The sequence below is a fragment of the Notolabrus celidotus genome, chromosome 3, assembly GCF_009762535.1.
Source record: "Notolabrus celidotus isolate fNotCel1 chromosome 3, fNotCel1.pri, whole genome shotgun sequence".
Taxonomy (NCBI): domain Eukaryota; kingdom Metazoa; phylum Chordata; class Actinopteri; order Labriformes; family Labridae; genus Notolabrus; species Notolabrus celidotus.
In genome coordinates, this window is record NC_048274.1 from 12,806,558 (window position 1) to 12,833,268 (window position 26,711).

Below are 26,711 nucleotides of genomic sequence, written 5' to 3' on the forward strand. Positions count from 1 at the left end.
ATGTGGCTCACTCTTGGTAAATGGTAAATGGACTTGTACTTTTTAGCGCTTTTCTAGTCGTTCTGACTACTCAAAGCGCTTTTACACTACTCATCACATTCAACCATTCATACTCATTCACTCACTGATGGTAGAGGCTGCTACAGTAAGGGACCATCAGTGTTAGCTAATCTCATTCGTACACATTCACACACCTCTGAACAACAGAGGGAGCAATTCGGGGTTCAATGTCTTGCTCAAGGACACTTCGGCATGTGACTGCCAGAACTGGGATCGAACCACCAACCATCCAATTGATAGACGACCGACTCTACCCACAGGGCTGGCATTAAACTTTAATTCATACCTCTACTAGGAGTACCATAACAATATGTTCATACCTCATAAGGTATCTTTGACAGAGTGATACCTGTCTGTAATATAATAGATAAAAAGGGCTGCAAACTAATAAAAGGTTGGCTCGATTAAGTTCACATGAAAGGTAGTAAGGATTTAGAGATTAGGGATGGTAAGCAAGGTTAAGGTAAGCAGCTCTGCCAGGTAATGCCTTGTGGTAAAATTAAAATTACTTCAACAAATTCTATTACAGAGAAGAAGACAGGCTAATGAAGCTCATCAGAGTTCTGAGATAAGACTTGTGTTACCTCAGCTCTCTCTGCTCAGACCGACTCACAGTTTATGGCTATCATTAAAATCCTGTTTCTGTTCAGAACTCTAAAAGAAATCTTGTAACAATACTACAAGTGAGTGTTTGGTTTCATTTGTACATTTTAATTGAGATTCAAGTTGCATCGTTAAACTTACTTTATCTTCTGTGAGGCTGTGCTACATTTGTTGGTGTTCACATCATCTCCATCAGACAAGTCTCTCTCTCTGACTGTCCTGTTAGTTTGAGATTACACAGTGGGATCTAACACATTTCCAGCAACACGGGGGTCATTAAACTCAATCAGTGCTCTTCTTCAAGTGCAGACGGAGTCATCGGGGCATAAGTTATGGTCTACATTCTGTATAATTACACAGAACCTTGTGCATTTTTTAAGTGATAGAGAAAGACTGAACAGCAATAAGAAGAACTTACACATTTAGTACTACTGTGTTTGTCCTGTGATTGTCCTGAGATGGATAAGAGACAGATGAGGTTTTAAAGCTGAATTTGTATTTGGGAATTTGGACTAATTGCAAAAGTTAAAACAAGAAGCAGAAATGAAGACTAAAGGCTTAAGTGAACATTTTAAAAGCTAATACTGTTAAATGTTGCATATGTAGCAAATGGCAACCCCTGAGGCTAACAAGTAAAAACCAAACAAACAAACACACCACAGCTCCTGGTGGGAAACTTGAGGCATGCTGCATAAGCAAGTCAATTCCCGCCAAGCCTCGGACAGACAAATACACAGGCAGAAAAACCCTGCAAGCCTCCAAGCCTCGATTTAAAGAGCCCAATTTTAAAGCCGAATTGTGCCAACAGCCTGGTTCAAACACAGTTTAGGTCTTCATTACAACCACACACGGGGTTATAATGTTATTCAGATATTCAATATTTTTGATATTTAAATGCTTAAAATATTGTTGCACTACTGGCACACTAGTGCGAGTCAAGGAATAGGTTTAAAAGCCTTTAATTGTTTAGGGAATAACATTTTAAGAATAGGGAAAAGGAAAAAGATGTTGTGATGCTTGGACCCTAATGGAGTCTTGTGAGGGTAAACTTATTTGTGTTTCTTTTTCCTGTTTTTACTTATTTAAAATGTTATGCCCCAAACAATTAAAGGCTTTTTAAAACTATTCCTTAACTCTAGCTTGCGGCCTGAAAACAGTCCCTGTGGCTTCACCCCTTTTCAACTAGTTTCACTTCTTTCTTCACTAATTTTCTTTATTTTCCCTTCAATGTTGTACTACTGTTGTGATGATTGAAAGTGATAATCAGAGGTTGTGTCTATGTTTTATGTATGATTTATTTCTTATTCATCACACTTGAACTTGATTCTGATTGGCCAAAACCCTGTAAGAACTGTTTGCTGTTGCTTTACCAGGGTCAAGCTGATCCCACTCGACATATCCAGTCAATCCCCTGAAAGTATAACTGCCTATTTAACCTCTGCCTTTTAACACTGTGGCAAAAACATGAGTTCCTGTTCATATTCTCACTCAGTAAACAACACTGAGGAGATTTTTAATATTATGCTTAATTTGTTTGGAGGGCAACTTCAGATTTGTTCTTAAGACGTCAAACAACTTGACAAACCAGAACTGGTTGAGTGGAAAGAAAATCTCAAAAGACTTTAAAAGTTAGACTTTATGCATCCTTTCAAAATGCCATAAAGAAAACGTTAAAGCTTTGACTTTGCTGTGAGTTCAATTTAAGTTTAATGCGATTTGTAAATGAAAAGGTTTTTAATGTTTAGACTTAAATACAAAAAAATATGATTAGTACATTAATCCATCCATCCTGCAAGTGGGCTGAAAAAGTATGCAGCTGCTTCATGTCATGTTCCTACTCATCCTGTTAAGATAACAATCTTCTGTAACTAGCCACTCACTAATCTCACTATACATCCTTTTATAACACTGACTAAATACAGTTTCTCCTTGTGTGTTGTGTTTCACGTGTTGTCTATACTCTCGTTCTTGCTGTTTAAAATGGAAACAGATATTATTGCACATTGTTATCTGAATATAAATCACCTACTGATTTTTTGGCTAAAATCTGGAGTGTAAATCGTTAATGTGACAGTAATTGTGTTTTATTGACACTTCCATAAATTCTGTGCACAAAGCCAGTCTCATAATTGTTTTTCATCAATGATCCTCATTTCTCAACACAACCTTCCTGGCACTGCTAAAGAGCGATGATTTCTGCTTTAGTCTCTCTGTGATGCATTACTGCAGGCCGGCTTCACTGGCACAACACCCAGTATTCACAGGTGTTTTGGAAAATCATTTGTATTATTATTTGGTTTCAGAGACCCATCCAACTTGGTGTGTTTTATCGCCAAGCCTGACTTAAAGGATTGCATTCCAAAAAACTATATCTGGGGTCTGCTGCACATTTATAAATCTACCTAAAATACAAATCAACAAATTTTAACTTTAAGCTTGAACACTCAGACAACTTTGTGAGGCAGGTGTGAAAGGCCAACGTTCAGTGGCTTTAACTCTGCCTCGTTTTTCATCCTGGACAAGGACTCATGCTTTCAAGGTTTATCTTTCCATAATTTATTGCAAGACATCACAGAAAGTAACATCATAACTCACGTTGGTTTAAAAGTACAGGACTAAAAACTGAAGAGTGAAGCAAGCAGGAATTCAACACAACTAGTTTGTAAAATAAGGACTAAATCCAGCGACAAACACCCGCCTCTAAAGACAAATCAACCAGCTGGTTTATGTGCTGAGGCTGCCAGCGTTACTGCAGTGGCAGATGCAAACACGGTGCATTAACCGACAATGAAGGCCTGGATATTTGGGTTCATCATACTTTCCAGAAGATGTAAATGCAAAAGATTTCGAGTCTCAAATCACTAGTTTGAGCTCCGTTATGGCTGATATGGGAGACCTAACTGTTTTGATTGACCTTTCCTGGCTGTAAGTTCTGTGGTGTTCAAACCCTGCCAGCATTTGCTGTTTATTTTCAACTGTGTGCAATGACTAGCGCACAGTGTCGAGGCTCAGAGTTGCAGGAACTGTCTCTGGGAAAGAGTATAAATTCTGCACTCATACATACTTACTTACTTTTTTACTTTTAGCTGTTGGCTTTATTCATTGCTCTGGTTCCCATCCACATTTGAGGTGCCAGTGCAATAACTCTATTGCTTACTGACACGTCCTTTCTTATTCATGTTGGCCATGACTTCCTTTCATGCATGTTAAACTGCATGACATTTCGTTTAAAAAAAGTGCTATACAAACAACCTTAAAAATAGTTAACATTTCAGTGTCTTGGCCTTCAAAATAAAAGCCCCTGCTCAATCACAAATGATTTCACAGGATTTGAAAGGCCATGTGTGTTCATAATTCAGCAAAACAACAACATACAAATCCCTGCAGCTGCAGACACATAAAATAAATATTTCATTTATGTCATTATGCTGAATTAGAATGATAATCCTTGTACATCACCATACAAATATTCAGCTTCCTCTCGGTGACAGTCTGTGAATTTGAATGCAGTGTTTCATTTCCCCCTCATGCTGCACAGGACATCCCTTTCAAGCCTCAGCCAAAGCCTGGAGCTGCTGGCCTGGTTTGAGTGTGTCTCTGAGGATGCGTCAGCTGCCTGTCTGTGTGCTGGCAGGTGGTCCAGAGGCATGACCAATATGCTGCGGCCAGGCAGACGGACAGACAGATAGACAGACAGAAAAATCCTGCAGGGGCTCTATGGGACTGCTAATCTGGGGCCAAGCCAAGGTCCTGTGGTCATGTAGCTCTGGGCTCACTGTGTCACCCTCTTTTTGAAAAGCATTACTAAACTTGAGACTACATTAACCTCCAGGCAAGGGCGAGCACATTCAGACTTACACAAGCAAGTAAACAACATGGAGTGTAACTGTGGAGTCAAAGCTGAGACACACAGACATGTGCCACAGAGATTCATCAGACAGCTTATTCACAGGGATACGACCCAAGTTTGAGATATCTGTGATAAATCATCAATGTGTCCGGCTGTAAAGCAATCAGCACGGCTATTATCAGACCCAGGGTTTCTAAAAGCATGTCATTTCTGAAGAAAAATGACTTGCAGGACTGATCTCCTGTCTTTCTGATGATTGTATCGCTGTCATTAGTGAGGATAGATATTTCCATATTCAATGTCCTGTTGTAAGCCCTTCTGCTTTCTCCTCACAGAGGAATCTTGTAAGACTGAAAGAGGTGGAGTTGTCCGTCTTTTCTTCTTGTTATTGAACAGGCCGATAGCTGCATTAGTGACTTTGTACTGTAAATGTGTGCTATCATTAGCTTTCCCCTATGGAGGCTTTGTTCTTTCACACGCCCATCTGTTTGTAGTGCTGCTGAACTGAACACACAGCAACCCATTTTCAGTGAAGTGAGAACTGGAGATGGTTTACAAATTACTTTAAGTACAGCCCTGTGAGAAGAAAAACACACAACCACAACACAGTCAACAATCTCTTCACACACCCCTGCCAGCAGTAACAGTGACTTTGAGAGCTGCAACTCCCACATGTGCTTCAGTAGCATCACAAAGAGTCTGAGGTGATCATTCAGACCAGAGAATGAACCAGTGATTATTTATTCTACACAAGAGCATGTCACAGTATGTGTTCTGTGTATATAATATTGTGTAACTCCTCCATTGTGTTCACCTGCTCCTGTCAAAATGTTCAAGTATTATCCTTTAATTAAGAATAATACTTTGAAAGCATTACAGGGATCAGGTTGATTATACTTGAATTTCTTCTCACAGTCATAAAATCCCAATTAGACACAAAAAACCTTGAATTTAAAATGCTTCATGTCTGATGCAGCCCATTTCTTCATGCTGTAGACTTATAAAACATCTGCTCTAATAACTTAGGAACTGCTGCCACAAGAGCCTGAGGTCCTTGAGAAACTGAGGGTCTTCTCTTAAATGCAGCTCAAAGAAGTGGACAGAAAACAGCACATAAGACCAGTGCCACTGCTACATCTGAACCACCCACTTTGTGTAAGAAGCAAATGACCTTTCGCCTATGAGTTTGCCAATGGGTGTTTTGGTGTTGAAATGAGGTGTGGTCAAGCATAATGGAAGGAGCTTTCTTCAGGCAGTAGAAAGTGATTGTGCCATTTGTCAAACCTGGTCTAAAGTCTTAAGTGCAGTGTTGTTGGGCCATTTGAAAGATACATTGTGCACATAGAAATTAGTACCTTCATGTGGTGGGGTCAGGGCATTTCTACCATGCGTAATCACTGTTGTGAGTAATACCTAACTAGGGGTGGGAATTGATAAGATTTTATCAATGTCAGTATTTTTTTGAGGGGAAAAAAAAAGTAGTTTTACACTGTCTTCTGCACCAAAAGGAACCATTTTATTTTTTCCAAAATTATGTCTGCACAAGATTGAATATGAACATATTCAAATTGAACATACTGAACAATAGGTTGACCTCATTCTCGGCTGCATGGATCCGGACGTGGAACCTTGAGCCTGGAGGAAATTACTTTGAATTTGGAGAGGAAAAACATTTTTCCTCTCCATGTCTCCTCGTGGTTGAAGGAGTTCTGCATCGCAGAGTGTGTGATGTAACTGTAACTAGGACTGGGCAATAAAACATTAATGATAATTTTTGTGCCATAATTTTTCTCAATATAAATAAAACAAATAATAAAAATGTGATATATTTAAACCTGTATTTACATCTCTCCTCAAGGTAGAGGACAAAAATACAGTGGTGAGGTGTAGTCTGTGTACAGGAGAGAAACTTTGTCCACCACCAAGACGAGTTATTCTAATCTCACAAAGTACCCAACCAAACAACAGACTTCTACTAAGCTAGTTACGAGAGAGCCCAGTCCTGCTAACATCGGTGACCCAGGTGTAGCTAGCATTAGCTTCAGCAGACCAAGAAGAAGCCGCTCTGTCAGCTCCACAATCTGTAAGCCAGGAAGGACTAAACTGACTGATTGCAAGGTTTGGCAGGTTAAACATGTCAAATGGAGTTGTTGATGGGATGGGGGACTGGAAGACCCATCCCAATCACTACTTCCCCATCACCTGCTACGCCCAAGAGAGATTCCTGCACAAGCCTTGCTCTAGTCAAAACTCCATCCTGAGACCAACACAAAACTCTCCCTCATACGCACTCCTATGCAAAAACACACTCACACATGCAGAAACACACTCACGCATGCAGAAACACACTCACGCATGCAGAAGCATTACTGTAATATTCCTTAAACCTGACGGGATACAAATGCTACTACAGATTGTCCGTTACTGATGAAGTAGGGAATAAAGTGATGTGATCCAACAGCAGGAATAAATCAATAAAGATAGAGAGCTCGCCCATTTTCAAAGTTAAGCAACGTGATAAATAACCATAGATCTGTGCTTCATACTGGGGCTGTTTAGTATTCTGTGTGATCAGAAGCAAGATGGACATTAGTCTGTCATTTCAGGAAAAACAAAGGCTCAGAACCACCATATACGTAAACAGCTATGTGCTAGGTTTGGAAGTGTCTGACTTTCAAAGGAAATAGGAGATGATTGGTTTGATGGACATTATCAAAGCCACTTCAGAATAATCAAAGGACCCAATACAACCTTTCTGCAATGCATACCTTTACACCCAAACTGTGTGTTGCAAAAGGGTGTTGCACACTCCTTAAATCTACTTCTGCTCCGCACTTTTGACCATCTGAAACTGTTAAGTGGGGCCCATAAAATAACATCTGTACATTATAGTGTCATAATTTAGCTCTGACGATAAATGACATAACCTAAATCACTGATCATTGAAGGACCATTTCAACATACAGCAGAACACTGACCGATCATAACAATAAAAAAAAACACATACTAGTTTTGTATTCGTCTTTCACGAACCTCTTTCATCTCCGAACTAACTGCCTCTTTACTTCCTGATATTTTTTATCATTTCAGCCTTGCAACACTTTTTCAATGAGTTTAGTATTTTGTAGAAAACTAGACAATGAGGCCCTCTGTGACCTTGTTCTCAACAGTGATTAAGTGTCATTATCACAGTTAATTTTCCACACATTACCTGCATGAACAATGGTCCATGTCCAGAGGGTGGGAGACGGGGGACGTTATTACTCACCCTGATGCCCAGCTCCACATTTTCACCCCCGTACACCTCCATCCCCTCGTCCAGCAGGCCAATCTCCTCGAAGTACAGCCTATCAACCACGAAGCAGCCAATCAGGGCCGGGCTCCTAGGGGATTAAATATGATGAAGATCAGTCGTGTTCTTCTGCACAGGTTATATGTTAGCATGGCACAGTTGCTATAGTAACAGCAGAGAAAGGAAAAGAGACCTTGAGAAAGTATAATTTGTCCAAGAATGCTGCATGAATTACCCTATTAGCAGGGCTGACATTTGTTTTGCTTGATATCTCATTTAATTTACATATAATCATATTACATTATTTAATTTAGGTCTTCATTGTGGTGCTCACTTACTGGATGGGTGCACTCTTGTTACTCTTGTGCCACCAGATTTTGGGTGGGTTGAGATAGCGACACCACAGCTCCCAGTCGAAGCCGTGAGCTGACAGCGGATACTCCTCAATCTCAAATGTGTCGTACTTGATGTTGTCAAATGATGGGGAGATTATTCGGGTTCTGTCCTCTTTAATTCTCTCCAGGATCGGCTCGGCCCTTTAAAAGTGGAAAGAGAAATTAATCTCACAGTGAGAGTTTGTTTTGACAGGCTCTTTTCATTAGCTTTGTGATCATGAAAGTCCCGTCAGGGGCACTCTTAAAAAAAAAAAAAGTCAAAGTGAGTTCTCTCTAATTTATTATTCTGACAAGCTCTCTCTCTCTCTTACGATGATGTCTTTTTTCATTAAAATATGAAGAGACATAATCATTTCTATATTTCCCTAACACTCTGTAAATGATTCAAAATCCACAATTTACTTTTAACAAGGACATTTAATGCATTTGCACACCTTACCTCCGTGATTCCTCCTACACACACATGTAACACAAAAAGACTTGTATAAAAACACTCTGCAAGAGAGTGTGATTTTTTCTGCTATAAGGGAATTAATTTCAGATTCATGTAAGATTTAAAGTGACACTTCTACATTCTCAAACATGTGAAGATTCTATTTCTTGTCGAGATCAAGATCAAAAGATTGATAGCAGTCTCAGGTTTGTGCTATACACATCCCAGTGAGCTCCAGCCGGGATTTGAGTGTTGAAATGTGATTGAAACAGTGTGAAATCAGGATAGAAGTCCAAGACCTTATTATTTTTGCTGCTTATCCCACTCACGGGGGGGGGCAGGAGCCTAACCTAGCCTATCACAGAGCTAACATGTTGACAGAGACAATCTTTCATGCACACACTCACACCTACGGGCAACTTAAGAGTGACCAATCAACCTGGTAGGCATGTTTTTAGACTCTGTGAGGAAGCTGGAGTACTCGGAGAGAACCAAAGCATGCATGCAAGTGGGGAACATGGAACCTGCAAAAAAAGCAGCAACAGCCCTAACCACTGCAGCACTGGGCAGCAACAACCAGCTTTTAACCACTTAAAATACAGTGAAGACACCAACAAAACACTACTTTGTGGCTGTTTTATCAACGTCTTCAAATAGATGGTGACAAAAACAGTCACTTTGAACCAGTTTGATCTTCTCTTCAATAATAGCCATAGTTGTAACAGAAAAAAAAGCTCACTGAGATGAAGCTGCTGACGTTAAAGATAATAGTTTTTTAACTAAGCATAATGACTGGATACAAAAGATAACAGCTAGCTTTGCTATACTGAAACAAAATTTAAAAAAAGCCTACTGGATTGTGTTATGTTTTCATGCTAAGATAAGCTAACTGGCTGCTGGCAGTAGCTTTATATTAATAGATGTAGAAGAGATTTTAATCCTGTCATTTAACTTTTGAAGGAGGACAAAGCAGATTCCCAAGGTGCATAAATACTTTATAATTACCACATGACTGTAACAAAAAAAGCAGATAGAGTTAACACATTCATTTTTCAACATTCATACAATGAAGATTTAAAACCACATCCGCTCAGTGGTGGTGTAAGTTTGGATGTTTTTTCAGATTCTCATGACAGATTTAGGACAGAGTGCAGAGTTTCCAGGGGGGAGTGTGAGGAACCTGACGGTGACAGTTATGATCGTGCGCAGTGTTCTCTGTGAGTAGATCTTAAAAATGGTTCAGGGAAAGATACAATCCCTGGAAAAAGAGTACAATTAAAAATGTAATTTATTTCTGTAAACCCACACGCAATAATGTGACAGAAGAATCAGCATCTTTGTGTTCAGCTGGTCTGACCTCAAGCTGCACCTGCTTTAAGTGACTCACCAGCCAACATTGAACTCGACGTGGGCATCAAACAGGGCAACAACTGGGGCAGTGGCAGCCCTCCACCCGCTCACTCTGGACCGGATCAGCCCTTCCTGCTTGGTATGTCGAACCATCTTAATAAATCCTGGACGTTGGCTGTTGGTCTCCGACACGAAATCCTGCAGCTTTTCCTTCAGGTCGTCTACAAAACACACAACCACAAATGAAGTTTTCACACATTTCTAAAGATTTTTTTGAGACCTGACAGAGCAAGGTGAGAAAACTGGTACTTGTGAGCAAACTTCCACCCACAACACACAGTCATGTTCTTCTACAGTGGGCAGAATTTCAATAGTAGGAGGCCAGACGCACTCATGCTTCAGTGCTTTGATCAGTGGACCAAAGACACAGCAGCTTGAGCCGGCACAGCAGACCTCCATGGAGCTTACCGGTCGTAACGGGATACTGCAATATCGAGGACTCAGCCAGCAATGCTTCCAAAACACAGAGGGAGGAGATGGAGGAAGTCCATCTATTTTATTGTTTGGCTTCAAAGTTTGTCTCCATTATTACCTGAGCTATATTTTCTATGATGAGTCACAAGCCTGCAGGACAAATGAGTCAGAGGTACTTACAAGAAAAAAAAAGACAAATTATCAGTAAGAAAAATATTGAATGCTTATTTTCTCACAAAGAATACATTTCAGAGAGTAATTTAACAGATATATTTGAAGCAAAGTGAAAAAACCTTGGGCTAATTATTGTTTTTTAAAGAAAGGGGTGTTTGAGTCTTCTGATAAATGTCACCAAAATCCAGTGAGTGTGCATTGCCGCAGTAATATCACAACTCTATACACTGCAATTGGGTGGATAAAGCTGAAAAAAAAAAGATAACTTTCTTCAGCACTTGTAAAAAAAAATAACCTTCGGCTATGTTTGAACAATTTCACTTTCAGCAGTCCTGACCTTTTGACTTTAACGGGAATGGAGAGCAGATTCAAGCAGACAGTAGCTGCTGTGACGTCATGCTGTGTCTCATGTTGCTTCAGACGCAGAGCGAGCTCTTCATAAAAGGCAAAAGAAATATATTTTCTGAATCCAACACAAGTAAAAATATCTATCTGCAAAAAGTTGTTTCACAAGATGGTGAAGTTTATAAAGAATCTGAAACAACATGAGGCTCACCTTTGATCATAGATTCAAAATATGATTAAAGCAGCAAGTTTCTTCAAAGACAACCTGCTTCAGTGATGATTTATCTGAATATGAACTGTTTTTTATATCTATACATTATATGTGCCTTATTTTCTTCTAGTTCACGTCTTCTGGTGGTCAGCATATTGAAAACGCTGACTCCTAATAACTTCTGGCTAACATAGAATTCAAAAGAGGAGTTGAGGCCATAGCTTAACTTCCAGGCCAATAGCTGCAGCATGCATCAAAGTGATGAGTCATAAGTAATCAACGCATCAATAGTTGTCAAAATTTAAAAAAAAAACAGAGCTACAGACACGTCCAACATTTTGGAACCAGGCTGTAAACATCTTTGTTTCTGATGTAAAAACTGGCTCTAATGGGGCATCCCTGGCTTTTGGAGCCAGCTTCAAGTGGACACTCAAGACTTTAGGCTGGGTTTGGACAAGGATAAAAAATATCTGGAATTGTGTATCTTGGGTTTTTATGTTGTTTGTGTTCATTATGTTGTGTGGGATCTAAAGCTTTGTTCTAACTTTTGATTCTATGATGAAGTCCTTCATAAACCTTTGTTCAACCAGGAACACTTTTGTCATAGATATAACCATTTATTGCCAAATGGAAATACAGTTATGCTTGGTGCTATAGGCTCTGCTTTAGCGCTCCCCGGGTTAGCCAAGCAGCCTGTTTGGCTTTACAGTAAAACAAACATTTAGACTAAACAGGAGGATGCTCGAGTGGAGGAGGCAAAGATCAACAAACAGCAGCAGAATGTGGGCAGCAAAGGTGTTGCTGTTATTTGCAAGAGGGAAGAAGTGTTTAAATAGACCACCTTATTGTTAGAATGACCTGTGATTGATTGCGTGGATCGGAAACAATGATTTAAACTGCAGCCTGACAGCTGACAGCAGCTGAGGCGTATGACTTCCGTGTCCTGCACAAAGTCTAAAGGTGCAATATATATGTAAATAGACTTATAATTTTGGAGGGAACTAGTCTTGGTGGAATATTTTCATGTGGGGTAGAAGCCCTGATCACAATAGCTAAACCCTTCAAAAATTAAATGCCTCATATACAATTTAAATATGTACGAAATGATGACTGTGTGATACATATTTTACTTATTAAGACAAAAACATAATTTGGTCACCTGTGCATCAGTACAGGAACAAGGTCATTGAGGTAATTGCGCTTTCATGTAGTCACAGGGATAAACAATCAAGGAACAATTACAGAAGGGGGAGTTGAGTTCTGCCTGAAAACTCTTATACACACAGTAGGACTAAGAATATGTCTATGTTGCAATAAGTATGATAGTGTCCCATTAAGATGAGCCAGCAGTGGTTGGTTCTCTATCCTTTCCTGATAATTGCAATCAGCAGACATCCCAGGTATAAATCTGCCCATGATTAGATATCCAGATCTAAAGCAAAGGCCACGAAACACTCACTTTTACTAATTGAACTGTTAGCATGTGTGTTGATAAATGTCTTCAATATGGAGTCTTAATTCTGGCTAAAGGAACGCTGCTGCAGTTACTCATGCGAGCAGCTGCTAGTGACAGTCCAGCAGATTATAGTATAATTTTTAATCCATCAATAATTAAGACAGTGAGATGTGTTTGCGAATTGGAAACAAGAATGATGATAGGTAATGTCTCCTAACAAATCAGTATAAAGCTCAGTTCATTACACCAGGAATGGCGGACGGCCAGAAGTCATCTGTCTTTCAGGAATGATGTCCTGCTTGAAGCTCTGCTGGAAAGCAATGGGCTCTGGGACGGAGTTGGACCGAAACAACATGCAAACAGGTTTCTGACATCACTGTGCAGCCAAGAAGTAAATCCTGTAAAGCATTCAGAATGTAACATGAAACAGGTTTTTCTCAGAGGATGAAAAGCTAATGGAGAGCTGCATGATGGTGAATACGCTTTAAAGTTCTCCTATAATCCTTCCTGCAGCGTAAAAAATGACCACAGCATTATACAGACTATATATACCTTATTATGAATACTGTTTATATTAATCCACAACAAGATGTTATTAAAGCTTTCTATCCTTAAGTATCTTTTATATTCTGATATGGCTTCAAAATAGTTTCGTTCTGCCTAGTTTATAGTGTGAAAAATGTATGTGTGATATTGTTGCATGTAAAAATATGAGCATAACTCTGCAATGGATTTTCGATGTTTGGATTGGACTGTTATTTCCATTAATATATGGATATAATGTTGCAGCTATATACTTGTACTGTAATGTAAGCCTGAACTAAGCTTTCCAGAGTAATTGTTATTCATCCACTGCTTGTACTTTCTTATCACCTTACATTTGCACTAAATCCATGAGCTCATCATCCTGACTCTTTGCATGACATCTGGTGGCTCTTGCATGTCATTGGTGTGTTTATACTGTATATCTTAATCTTAAATGATCTCCTGCCTGAGCGCATCTGTGTTTTGAATGTATTGAATAAATTACTTGACACCCACACTTCACTTTGAATAATTATCTATTCATCAATCCATCAACTTGTCTAAGCTGTGAATACTTTTTGTTCCTCTCATACATGTTCAAGCTAATCACCATTTATCACCACACATGCTTTGCTGCTTGCTCAGCAGATGGCAAATCAACATGAAATCTGGTCTCACTTTTTCTGTGTAGTTTGCACGGCACCACTTGGCAACTTCTCACTACACAACTCTGCAGGTGTGAAAACTTCTGTTTAAAATTACCCACTGTTGCTCGCTCATCCTCCTTAGTTTCACCAATATTCTTTCCAGGGCCCAGAGTTTGGATGCAAGAATTGCAGTTTGCAAAAGAAAAGTTCAGAAACATGTTGCTGAAGTTCCAGCACAAATATACTCTGCTTGTGCTTTTAGTTGACAGTACAAACTGTTGGTTTTAAGCTTGTACCATCCCAACTTTTGTGTACCCTCAAGCTTACATTGGCAAGACCTGCTGTCACTGCTTGCTGAATGTCTACCTGCTTTCAAACAGTTGCTGAAACTTCTCTGGACCCCTGAGCTGTTGATTGGATCCACAAAAATGTAATAAAACTCACAATGATGTACAGAAGTTTAGAGAGAGTGAAATCAAGCCAAAGGGTCGAGTCTGAAACACAATATTACTGTCTTCAGTCTCAATTCTCTCTTTACACTACATAACTAATCTATGGGAGAAGAATCAAAACTTAAGTATTGGTCCATATCAGCTATCTCTGCAATACCAGCATGTTTGAAATAATCTGAATTAGTCCAAATATACAAGACAAGCCATACAACCCTCCAAAACGAAGCACCTGTGGTACCTGTAGATTATCAGTTGTTAGGCCATCTGTCTAAATCAAAAAAACATAAATGGTGATCTCCAAGGCCTTCAGTGGGATGATGGTTTTGGTAATGGTTATAACTTTGATCTGCTTTCAGTAACACACTCACACACTCTCCTGTCAGTCCTGGGAAGCAGCAGCTTTGAGGACCACAGTGAGTGTTTTTTGACTGTTAGCATTTTCAAGACTGTCTTTTTGAGTCTGCTATCTTCCGACATTAAACTCTGTGTCACCATATTGCTTAGCTGCTTGACAGTTGTTTAAAGTCTCTGCTGCATTGATTAGCAATATCATAAAATCAGCATTATAACTGCCCCTTAGTTGATGGTTCCCTTGGCCTACTTTTGAGCCACTTTGTTTGAGACTATTATCAGCCATTTACCTAATTCATCTCATTTCTCAACATATGAGATACAGCTTTTCCCACCTTTCCCATTAGTTCTGTACATATGTTTTTACCTGTGTTACTAGTCTGTGCATGTTTGTTACTTGAATTATTGATTCTGTAAATACACTGTTAATTCAGTTTTACACAAATGTACAATTAGTTCTGTACATATTTTTCTTAGGATACACTTTTTTACTTTTGATTAGAAATAATGTAATATTCACTATTTTTATGTGCTCTTTTTCTGTATTTTTTTGCACTATCTACTTTGTTGCTGTAACACTAAATTACCTGTAATGGGACAAACAAAGGATTATCTTATCTTATCTTGTCCTAGCTTCTCCATTTTTCATTGCCCTGACTCCATAGTTGTGGCGGCTGCTTGCCTCAGTCAGCACTCGATATAGAGATCAGTTGTGCCATCCAATGTTGAGATCAATTATTGGTGACTATATAAAGTCTTAACCCTGAATGTAAGATGATCCTACATTTCACATTTTACTAGCTTTGACTCAGTTGGCATTAGTCCCAGAAAGCAAATACTGCTTTGTAGTCAGTATCCGAAGCGACAACTATCAACTCTACTCCTTAGAAAGAGGAAAAAAAAAAACACCTGATGAAATATTGGTTTGTATTTACGGACAATATTCATGGGCCACACAAATTATCAATCAAAAATTAAGATTTCTGTATAAGCTGCAGCCCTAAATACTAAGGAGAAACTTTTTTAAATGAGTAATTAACAAACTAGTTCTTTAAATCTCTTTGATGCACTTCTAAAGGACTCACTTAATTTCACAGATGAGATGAATCAGAGTCAGAAAGCCCCTGACAGCTAGTGATCTGGCAAGGGCACCATGGGAGACAGCTAGAGGTTGGCATACTAGCATTCATTTCTTTCTGCTGACTATATTAAGATTAAAATTTGCTGTCAATCAAAAAATTCCCCCAGCCACACTTACATATAACACTCCTTGGTATCACTTCAGGTAAAGTATGGAATCATATGTTCTGTCCAATAAGTGAGCCCCTCACAAAATCCTGTTTTTACACAGACAAACCTTTTCTCGGGCCACAGCTTGGGACATTATCCAATTAAGGAGGAATCAGCTAGGTCAATTTGCCCTTCTCTCCCTTGATAGCGACACATACTGCTGCATGCTAATGCCTCTCGGAGGGGAGCTGTGACAGTGCTGGATGACTAATGTCAAGCTGTGGGTGCCTGGGAGGTCTGCTGCGGACAATGACCCCTCCAACAATCTCAGCAGCATCACGGGTCAACAGGCTAACAACATTTAGCACAGATAAGATTCACAGTCATGGTGATAATGATAACACCAGGCCTATCAGACGCAGTGTGACAGAGTGCTCAGGCAAAACAGGGTGAAATGCCATCAGCAAAATGTCAACGCGTGACTTGGGTCCCTGACGGAGCCAAAGGCGACTGCTCCCTAGCTCTCAATTACGTGGTGAAATATGAATGTTTAAAGGGCCTGACGTGATAATCTCATAATGGCCTTCTAGGAGTTGGAGGAAGTTTTGGATTTATCTAGGCACTTCTTAATGGAAAACATGGGCTATATTTTCAACTCTCTGGTAAATAAGAGCCCAAAGGAGTGTTTCTTTCCACAGTGTGTTTAATGACAAAGACAGTGATCTATATTCTTTTCCAGCAGGCTACAGGCCATGCTACATGTTTTGCATTATCGACTTTGGTACACACATCCTCTCCAATGCCAGTATTTCCCGTGCTGATTGCCCCTAATGGCTGTCTCTGTCCTTGTTACAAGCAGCACAGCCTATTTAAGTATATATTGCCCATAAATGACCTTGGCACAGTGTTGTTGCCTTTTAATAGCCTGCTTCCCGCCTCTGTAATGTAGTTAAGTCTTGCACAGAAAATTATAGGTCCACTCTTCACAGGTGACTTGAAGTCTATTTCTTGTGCTTTGCATGGCAGATTAAAGTCACCTCACAGGGGCTGCACACATCAGTCATCTCAGTAATAACAAGGGAACAGAGCTCAGCAGCTACACATTGTCAGCATAAACTGGATATCTTTTCAACCTGATTCTGTTTACACAACATGGAATGCATGCAGATGTAAGAATTAGGCTTGCAAATGCAGACAAGATTTGTACAAACACTTCATCACCTTGCTGGGTTGTTATCTGCCCCTGGGCAAATTTCCTGGCGCTGCAGCTAATTAGTGTTATTCATCTATGGGTTAAATCCAGTGAACACAGCCCCTAATTAAAAAACGTTAAAGCAGTCTGGAGGCTATCAGAGGAGCAGTAAATATTCAAGCTTCTAGAGCTGCTAAAAATTACTTTATAGAATGATTTTAGCATGTTGGTTGAAATACGTTTCCATGGCTATTGTTGTGATACCTTGCAAGCTACATTCACAGGGCGACTTAAAAAAAACTTAATCTGAAAAAAATACGATAATGAGAGAATGCCATATGAACATCCACTTGATATTGCATTCACATTCCAGGAACGTTTGTTGAGGATCTAAGAATGTTTTTATCCCTGGTACGTACATGATGCTATTAGACGCTTAAGGTAACAGGTTAGCATCATAGACTGTATATGTAATGGACAGCGTCGCTCTGCCTTTTCCCATTGAACGGTTTTGAAGCCAAAATATCCCGTTCCAGAACGCAGACATCTTGTAAATTTTTCTGCAGCCAGTCTGTGCAGTAGAGAATTTCTGTGTTGCCACAGTAATTTATGTGTTGCCACGGTAACGAGCTCCGCCCTACAGCATACCGTCCCGAGGTCCTATGGAGTTTCTCTCTACGGCAGCTGTCAATCAAAGTGAATACGGAAGTAAAACCCCGTTTTTTAACCTCTGATAACTAACGGAAAAGAAACTTTTCAGAAAAAAGAGGCCCTAAACACAAAACAGTCAAATAATAACTACATATCACCGCAACACGCGGATGTGAGAAACATTCTTACGACGTGTATTTAATTTTTAAAGTTTGACCACAGCCCCATTCAAATGAATGGGGGAGACAGAGTTTTTGACCTATACTACAGCCAGCCACCAGGGGGAAGAGTTTTTGTGGAAGCTTCACTTCCAGCCGTGCGAGCTGCACCCCTGGTTAGCATCCTTCTTATAGATGATCATTCTTATAGGAAACATCAAAACTTAAGTATAATTTAAGGAAATGGATAGTTATTTTGGTCCAACATCACTTTGTCTGGCTGCTTATTTCACACTTCTGTTTACTTTAAATCAGTATTTATAAAATTTAAACAAAAAAATGCTATTTAAGACAAGGGTATTCCAAAGTCCTGACAAACTGCTAACATTAGCTAGCACCCTGTTATCACTCAGGACTGACTTCCAACAAGCAGGAGTACGACTGGATAACATAGAGAGACCGATTAATCAGTTGGCTGATCAATCAAATTGAGATCCATGGAAAAGAATACTATTTAAGATGGCAGACTCCATTTTTATACTAGTTATTTCTGCACAGCCAAAGACTTATGATATAAAAAGTGATCTGCCAACGCAGTCTTTAGAAAAAGTCTGAAAGGGAAATGAGAGTACTTTTCAAAAAGTTACAGACATACATTTTCACTCAGATTCTTGACTTAAAAATTTGAGAGAAAAAATAACTAATCTTTTCCTCTGAACCCTTGGTATGCTTCATGTGTAGCTTTTTTTTTATCAATAATGAAACCCTCAACTCTGAATTTATTTTTACTTTGTCAAGCTGATTTTTTCCAGAGGCTTTATGTGCCAAGCTTCTCTCTGTTGCCTCAAAATGTAAAGCTGATCAGGCCTACGCTGCCTGAGTTTGCAACAATAAATGTTTTCTGTATCATAAGACGGTGCTGCTTACTGTTATTGCTGTTGTCGTCCACCAGAATTATCTCTTTGAGAAGGTTGGAGGGTGTTCTCTTGATGGCAGAGTGGATGGACCGCAGGATGACGGACAAGGCTTCATTCACAAAGATGAACACAATGCTAACTTGAGGGAGGTTTAAAGGATAACTGGCATTTCTGCACCTGTGGAGGATAAACACATGAAAACATAAACAGGTATATTTGGCATAGATTCCTGAAGAGAAGAATTATGACAGGTTTCATGCCAATGCTTTTTGGCACACTATATCTGGACCCTTTTTCCGTGAAAGGAAGTATTCGTAAATAGGAACCAGCACCAGAAACAGCAGTATAAATGCACAAGCCTTAAACCTGCAATGCAGGGATCAATTTATGAGGGATAAACCCACGGTTGTGTACTAACATCTCCCATCAGCCAGGCTCCTCTTTCTACCTACAAGAATATTGTTTTTTGGCAGCACATTTTGACATTATTATTGTGAAAGGAGTCCAGCCTCTTCCCCTGAGAGGAAACGGATGCCAGTTTTTAGGAAATGCGAAGAGTACAAATATGACTACAGTAAAAAATTTAATATAAGCTGCAGGTGATATTCCATTTAATTTGAATGAAGGTTATTGAGATGAAAAAGACAGTTATCCCTTCAATGAAATAATGTGGATTGTGGAAAATTCCTCATAATTAACCTTTTGACACAGCCATAAAATTCAATTGTGCAGAGTGATGCATGATGATTGTATTTAACCCGTGTCCTGCTGTTCATCAGGAATGAAAACCTCATGTGTCTTCAGAATGTTGTGGCTCAGGTATTGCTTTTGGGAAATGTGTGCAAAACATGTGTGATGGATGTATTCCCTGGGGCACTTCTAGAAGAGTGTAACGGGTCAGTATTAGTGGGAATAGGTGGTCTGATGGGAGTTTAGTATTACTTAGAAAACACCCTGAGGATCTTTGAGCTGTGTCAACTATCACACCAGGATGCCACCTTGTGTTCTCCGGTAACCTTGGTGATGTGAACATGAAAGTGATGTGGAAAAAAACAAATCCCTGCGAAACAGTGTTAAAGCTGACGTGAGGTACTTTTAAGTAAATTAATGTTCCCTACATGAAAGCCCCTGCCAAACGAGTTCAAGCTGTTTAAGCTTATCAATGACATGCAAATGTCTCTATGTTTTACAATACTCTGAGGACGCTAAACCTTGTGTGTGGAAGCATAACCTTACTTGAGACTCTATGGTGATACATATAACGTCAATGATTAATTTGCCTATGATGAAGGGGATCAGCTGTAATGATGTAGTTGGCCAATAGGGCTGGACATTTTAGGGAGAAACTTTAGAATTGCAAACAAAAAGTGGCACTGTTCATTAAAAGGAAGTATTTTAGGGGCGCCATTAGCTTAGCGGTGTAACCGCAGGCCCCATATACAGAGGATAGAGTCCTTGTCGCCGGGGTTGCAGGTTCAAGTCCCGGCCACTCCCATTTTCAGCATGTATTACCCCACTCTCTACTCAATAGGGATGGGCAATGATTTTCAAATATTCCGATATTCGTTCACTTTGTAAAAATTGAAGAGTTGCTTCAAATATATTCTCATTTTAAAAAGATTAAAGGGTTCATTTCGGGTAAGACAAGATCAGTAGTGATTCTGTCCGGCGGGACAGTAAGACTGCAAGTTACGGACTTCAGAGCAGCGAAGGGGGCTGATATTTATAATAATCCCTCCTAATTTAAATAAATAAGACCCAACACTATTTACTATGTACGTTAAGTTACATAAGTACAGAGAGAGAGAGAGAGAGAGAGAGAGAGAGAGACTTTAAATCTTTATATTTTAATTTAACATTTCTGTAAATTATCTATAGTCATCTGTAAAAGATAAATGAAAATATTATTATTAATATTGTTGTTGTTATTAGTATTACTGTTGTAATTATTATTTTTGTTGTTGTTAGTATTATTATTGTTATTTTTATTATCATTTTTTTTTTATTATTCATATATTTTCTTTCTTCTATACAGCTCTGTTAGTTTAACATTGAATCTTATTATTCTGTAATTGTTTGTAATTTTGTGTTTTATTTCTTTTTAAGCTTTAGCAATGATTACGTATGTTTTCCATGCTAATAAAGCCCTTTGAATTGAATTGAATTGAATTGAGAGAGAGAGAGAGGATCAGACATAACTGGCCACATATAAATGTTTTAAGTGTTTGCTGTTTGTATGTTTTTGTTGATTGTTACTGTTCTGGTTTTTGTTTTGTTTTTTAACTCTGTAAAGCACTTTGAATTGCTCTTTGTATGAATGGTGCTTTATAAATAAACTTGCCTTGCCTTGCCTTAAAAGTAATTTTTTTCATTATTTTCACCGGTGCCTGGTTGTAATATGGTATTCCCACCAGATGGTGGCTATAGAGTGTATTAAAGCTGTTTGCTAACCGCAGTGATTTTCCCCGTTTCTGAATCTCACACTACTATACACGTGTTTCCAGATACTGAGCATAGCTGTAAAATGTAAACACACGCGCCAAGCCGCGTCACAGAAAGACCGACATAAAGATCGAGACTGACGCTGACAGTGCCCGCCAAGAGCAGCACCTCGTCCTGCTGCTGGTTAACGTGCCACACAAACGGGCTGTTAATGGGACAGGTGTGTGTGTGTGTGTGAGAGGGGGGTAGATTATTCGAATAATTATCAAATAGATCCAATGATTATCAAATAGTATTTTGGCTTGAAATGCCCATCCCTACTACTCACCACATGTCCTGTCTCTCTCCAGCTTTCCTATCCAATAAAGACAAAAATGCCCAAAAACATAACTTCCCTAAAAAGTATTTTAGGAAAAAAAGCTGTTTTTTGACACAGTGGATGAACGCAGGTAAACGTAACCTCAGCTTTTTGCAATATGAGCAACTTAAATGCCTTAAGTAGGTTTTTAAAATATCCATGGAGTTCCTTTTGCTTCCAGAAGGGGGAGACAGAAGCTCCACACTGCAGGTTAAAAATATTACAATATGGTCTTTGGAGAGTTGAGATGGTTTTTTGTTTTGGGCTTCATCAAAATGCAAAGAGTATGAAAACAAGGCTTTTTACTGAGGTTAATTTTTTGGAGTCTTTGTTTGATAGTGATAGCAGAGAGAGGCAGAACATGTGTTGAAGAAGAAGAACAAAGTATTAAGCAACATTAAAAAATCCCTTGGTGTGTTAGAGCCTTCGTGTACATTTGGTAAGAGTTATAACCACTCAAAAGGCTTTTTAACAGCATTTGTTTATTCAGTTTTAGGATACCGGTGTATAGCATGCATATTTGGGGGGTAGTGACGAGTATTGCAAAATTAGGAATTACTCCTTTATCAAACCTACAAACAAGAGCTTTCCTCTACCTACATAATTTGATTAACTCAGGAGCCAGTAATTGCCCCTGAATGCTGTGGGCAGAAATAAACTCCTTCATGATTTTGAGTTCAAGGTACTCAGAGCTTGATTGGGAACAACAATGTGTTTCTCCTGCATGGCAAGTTTTTCATAAGTGTTTATTACTGAAATGAGATAAGTCTTCAAAGCTAAGAGAACAACAACGGATCAGAAAGAGCAGACGTTTGGCCGGTTCATCATTGTTGTCTGAACTGAAATATTTTAGCAGCTATATGATGATGATGATGATGCCATGAAACAATACACAGAAATTCATTGTCCCCAGACCAGCTCTACCTTCCATTTAGTGCTGATAGAGACAAGCTAAAAAGCTTAAATTGGAGAGTGACCATGTCGAAATAGACGCCTTCAAACTTAATTTAATTGCTCATCATCAACAAGATATCACTGCCATTGGCAATTAGCTAAAAGCTTAGCCTCCAGCATGCAACGAGATTGGATTAATGTGATCCAGTACCTTCTTGTTCAGGTTTTCATCTGCTGAAAACCAAACATTAATGCATTAATATCACGCTGTAAATGATGTATGCTGTGAAAGAATAAACCACATCGCCCACTTCTATGTGACCAAGAAGCAATTTGTTGATACGCCAATTACACCACACCACCTGCTGTTTTTGACATTGTTACAAAGCACTCCTCCCATTTCGTGGCAGGTGTATATCCAAAAGGTGGAAGAGAGAGGAGAAAAACTTGTGTGCAGACAGTGAAACTGCCACTTTTGTAGCAAAACATTGAGTCAAATAACACATTCTCAATCTATAATTTGTGTGTGTCAGAAGACAACAAAGACTAAAATAATGAACTCCAGCACAGGTTCTTTATAGAGCCGTATCAGCAGCTTCCACCTGATGCTGGCTGACAGATAAAAAGGACTCGGTTTGAGCACCGTTCTACCTGAAGTCTTACCCATCAGGCCTGAGGTCTGGTATCGGCCTGTCCAGAGGGAGACGATCGCTGAGGTAGCCGTTGTATCCATAGTACTGGAACATCTTCAGTGCCACTCGCCGGTTTTCCGGCCCAAGCTCCTGACCCCAGTGAGCGAACAGAGACGAGTCTGAGAATGATGTGTCTGCCTGACCGTCCTCTCCCCTCCCTGGAGTCTCTAGGAGGCACAGGAAGACAAATAGCATGAATATTGTCTCAGCGGTGACATTGTGCATAAGGTGACATTTCAGGAATGTGGAAAATTGTATCAATAATATAATCAATGTGATAAATGCTTCTCTTTTTAACCACTGTAATGTATGATAGCAGGTGAAGGGTGGCTGGTTATTTGAAGAGACTGATTGGCTGTCCTTCAACAGAAACTGTGTGAGGTCACACACATAGAGGGGAGCTCTGGTGTCCTTCAACAAAAGATTGAATCCCTGATGCTGGTGTACCAATCTGTACTTGACATTGCTCTCTGACCTAAGTAGAGGAGAAAATGAAACTAAATTCCCTAAAGTAATACCAGAATAACACACACAACCTTACATTAATGCTTGATGAAGTGGTCATATTGGAATATTTTTTAGTAGAAGTTCCCTTTTCTTTTTAAGTATTCATGTAGTAAAGAGCATTGTAAAAGGTATCTTTAAATTATCACTTGAGAGCAATACATGCTTCTAGGAGGAATGGGCAACATTTTGGGTGTTCCACTGTAACAATGAACGACTTCAAGCTAAGACTCTCTTTTAAGTACACAGCACTATTTACTGCCAAATTAGGAACTTGAGAAGCATCCATGTGTTCAGATGAAAATCACAGTGAAATTTCTCCTTAAAAATATGTTCACAAAATAAACATGGTCACTTCTTTGCGGAGCCCCTGAAGACCCAAAAATATATATATCTTTTATCTTGTGTGCACGAGATTATTATAACCTCTCCTAGTTCAGACAATCAGATGTGTATTGTCTATGTGTATTATAAAGCCAAATGGAGGACACTAATTTAATCAAGTTTTACTTTATATTATAGCTGCTCTTGTACACGTTACTTTTATCAGCAGAAATGATCAGGTTGCTTACTGAAAGACAACAGGCTCAGCCGGAGTCTTTTTGCTGACAGACACGCCCCCTTATTGAACATCACTCACTGATTGGACGCTGCAGTGCGGCTCGGACTCCACTGAAACTTCACATCCCCTGAGTGTAATAACGGTGAAAAGCCCGACCTTAAAACAGTACAACTCCTCCATTTGGCTTTATGTTGACAATAAACATCTGAACTAGTCGGAGAGGTTATCATTATATTGTGCACAGAAGATAAAAAATATTTCTTTTTGGGACTTCAGGGGCTCCGTACTTCTTGGTTCATTGCATTGCCCTGGAATAATGAAAATGAATCTGTGTTTGGGGAGTCTCAGCTTCATAGTAAGCTACACAAAGGCCTCACTCTGGCTTACTTCATCAGTTTGAACTAGAAAAGAAAACACATTTTCTTGTGATTTACTTGCAATGGTCCCAAATTTGTAGATATAACATCATGATGCAGATTTGTAAAAAGTTCAAATGCTAGATTTCCCATGTCTGTCCTCCAGGAGAAGGAAACAACTTTTAAACTTCTTGTTTGCTGATTGGAGTTTGGGTCGATCATTTGTGGTGCATTCTCAGGGGTCAAGATATCTAAACGCTGATTGGCTTTTATGACAAACTGTCAAGCAGATTTGCCACTTGAGTTGAAATTTTCGATCCAGAGTGGATTGTTAGATGCTTTTTTCATGCAGCTATTTGTCTGCGGAGATAAATAAATCGTTGTCTAATTACTGACAATGGGAGACAGGGGCTGGGAGGTGGGAGCTCTTTGAAGACTGTTTTTTTCCTGCATACATCAAAGTCTGCTGATGACTGGTCATTTCTATTTTGACCACACATGTACAACAAAGAGAAGCCACAACACTTTCCATACTCAATCCAGACCTCATAGATTCTGCATTGTATTTAGAACAAGTACATAGAAATGATAGTAAAAAGGTAAGAGAATGGACACTGAAGGGCTCAAAATCATTGTAGTCCTGACTCAATTCATACAGCACTGAGATCTCACACACGAACACTCACACACACGAACACTCTGTTTATTGCTGCTTGTGGTCCTTGTTGATTGACTCAGCTCATGTCCAGACTCCATAAAACACCAGAGGCATCTGCTAAATATTCTGTCCTGCTTCCAAGAGATTTTAATGTACTCTAGAAGCAAACTTCTGAGTGTACTTAGGAGTCAGGAGGCTTTACTCACAGGCAGTTGGTTTAAATGCCAAACACCAACGCATATAGGGGAGATAGGAAATGAAGTGATATCATCTTGGAGAAAATGTAATAAGTTCCTTCCCTGCACCTGCATGACTTAAGTCTGCAGCTCTGAAATCTCAATAATGTGGTCTTTTTTTTATGTATTTCTGTTGCACCACACAACTTTAACCTGTTAAAGGTGCAAAGTTTGTTTCATTAATAAGAAGTATTACATTAATCCTGTTGCAACATTTTGCAAGGATTTAATAGTGTGCAAAGTCTGCACTGAATGTTGCAGAGCTTTAGCGTTATTGAACAGCAAGGAGATATTTATGAACTGTGAAATCATGGGTGTGAGAGTGAGAGGGGGTTGAGGGTGGTGGTGGTGTTAATCCGTGAAGATGAGAAAAACTCTTATGTGATCAGAAATTAGATACAAACACTGAGAAGTAAAAAGATTTGCAGCAGAATAACATTGCAGAGCGAGCTCAAATGTGGTCTGGAAAAAAAGAGTGAAAATAAAGTATTCATGATAATTTACCTAACTGGAAAGGACTGAGTAAATTAACTTCATGTCAGGGATAATGATAGCATATTGTAAATTAAAATGTCCTAATCAACAGGAAATGAAGTTTAATGAAAGTGGGTGCTGGTATCATCTGTTATAGAAATTATTTCATTAAAAGAGAAGCATCAATCCCCGCAGCACATTGAGGTTAGACAGCAATAACAATGAGTACAATTTCATTATAGAGCTTCCCTATTTCAGGTTACTGCTGACAGACTGAGGTTATCTGGTAAAATTCACATCCTACCACACATGAAAAACTGTTTATTTATATTTCAGGGTAAAACAAGCTAGAGAGAAAAGTGGGGGTTCTTCTTTATATTAAAGTATTTTATCATTGCAATGTTTGCTGCTGCTTTTATGGATAATGTTTCAAGTTGAAATGTTTTGATACGATGAAGACAAACAAAAACTTGGGGTTAATAAATGAAGGCTGAAGCCCTTTTCAAGATTCTTAGGCATTCAATTACAAAAGAAAAAACAAAAAAAATGAATACTTGGTTTTAGGTCTGGATGCCTCAAAGACCCAAAAAAAGAGAAAATAGGCTGAGTCCTCAGTGACACCAAAGCAAAAGACAAGCAAGGTTAAGAGTGTGTGTGCGTGTGCGCAATATGCATGTGTTTAAAGCAGATTGGGGAAGGTTAATATTCATGAGCAGATTGTTTTTATGTACAAGTGACAAACAGCCAGCCAACTACGAACTAGGACAAC

At 39.2% G+C, this 26,711-nt stretch overlaps 1 protein-coding gene across 3 annotated transcripts in view; it reads right to left on the reverse strand.

Moving 5' to 3' along the window:
• galnt18b (UDP-N-acetyl-alpha-D-galactosamine:polypeptide N-acetylgalactosaminyltransferase 18b) overlaps window positions 1-26,711 on the reverse strand; it is a 197,144-nt gene that overhangs the window by 39,088 nt on the left and 131,345 nt on the right. For all 3 annotated transcript variants that reach the window (XM_034680878.1, XM_034680879.1, XM_034680876.1), the window contains exons 2-6: window positions 23,124-23,319; window positions 18,777-18,943; window positions 10,021-10,204; window positions 8,144-8,341; window positions 7,782-7,896 (exon numbers count right to left, since the gene is read on the reverse strand). In XM_034680878.1, the coding sequence (XP_034536769.1) occupies window positions 7,782-7,896; window positions 8,144-8,341; window positions 10,021-10,204; window positions 18,777-18,943; window positions 23,124-23,319 (860 nt within the window). The remainder of the gene's footprint in view (window positions 1-7,781; window positions 7,897-8,143; window positions 8,342-10,020; window positions 10,205-18,776; window positions 18,944-23,123; window positions 23,320-26,711) is intronic.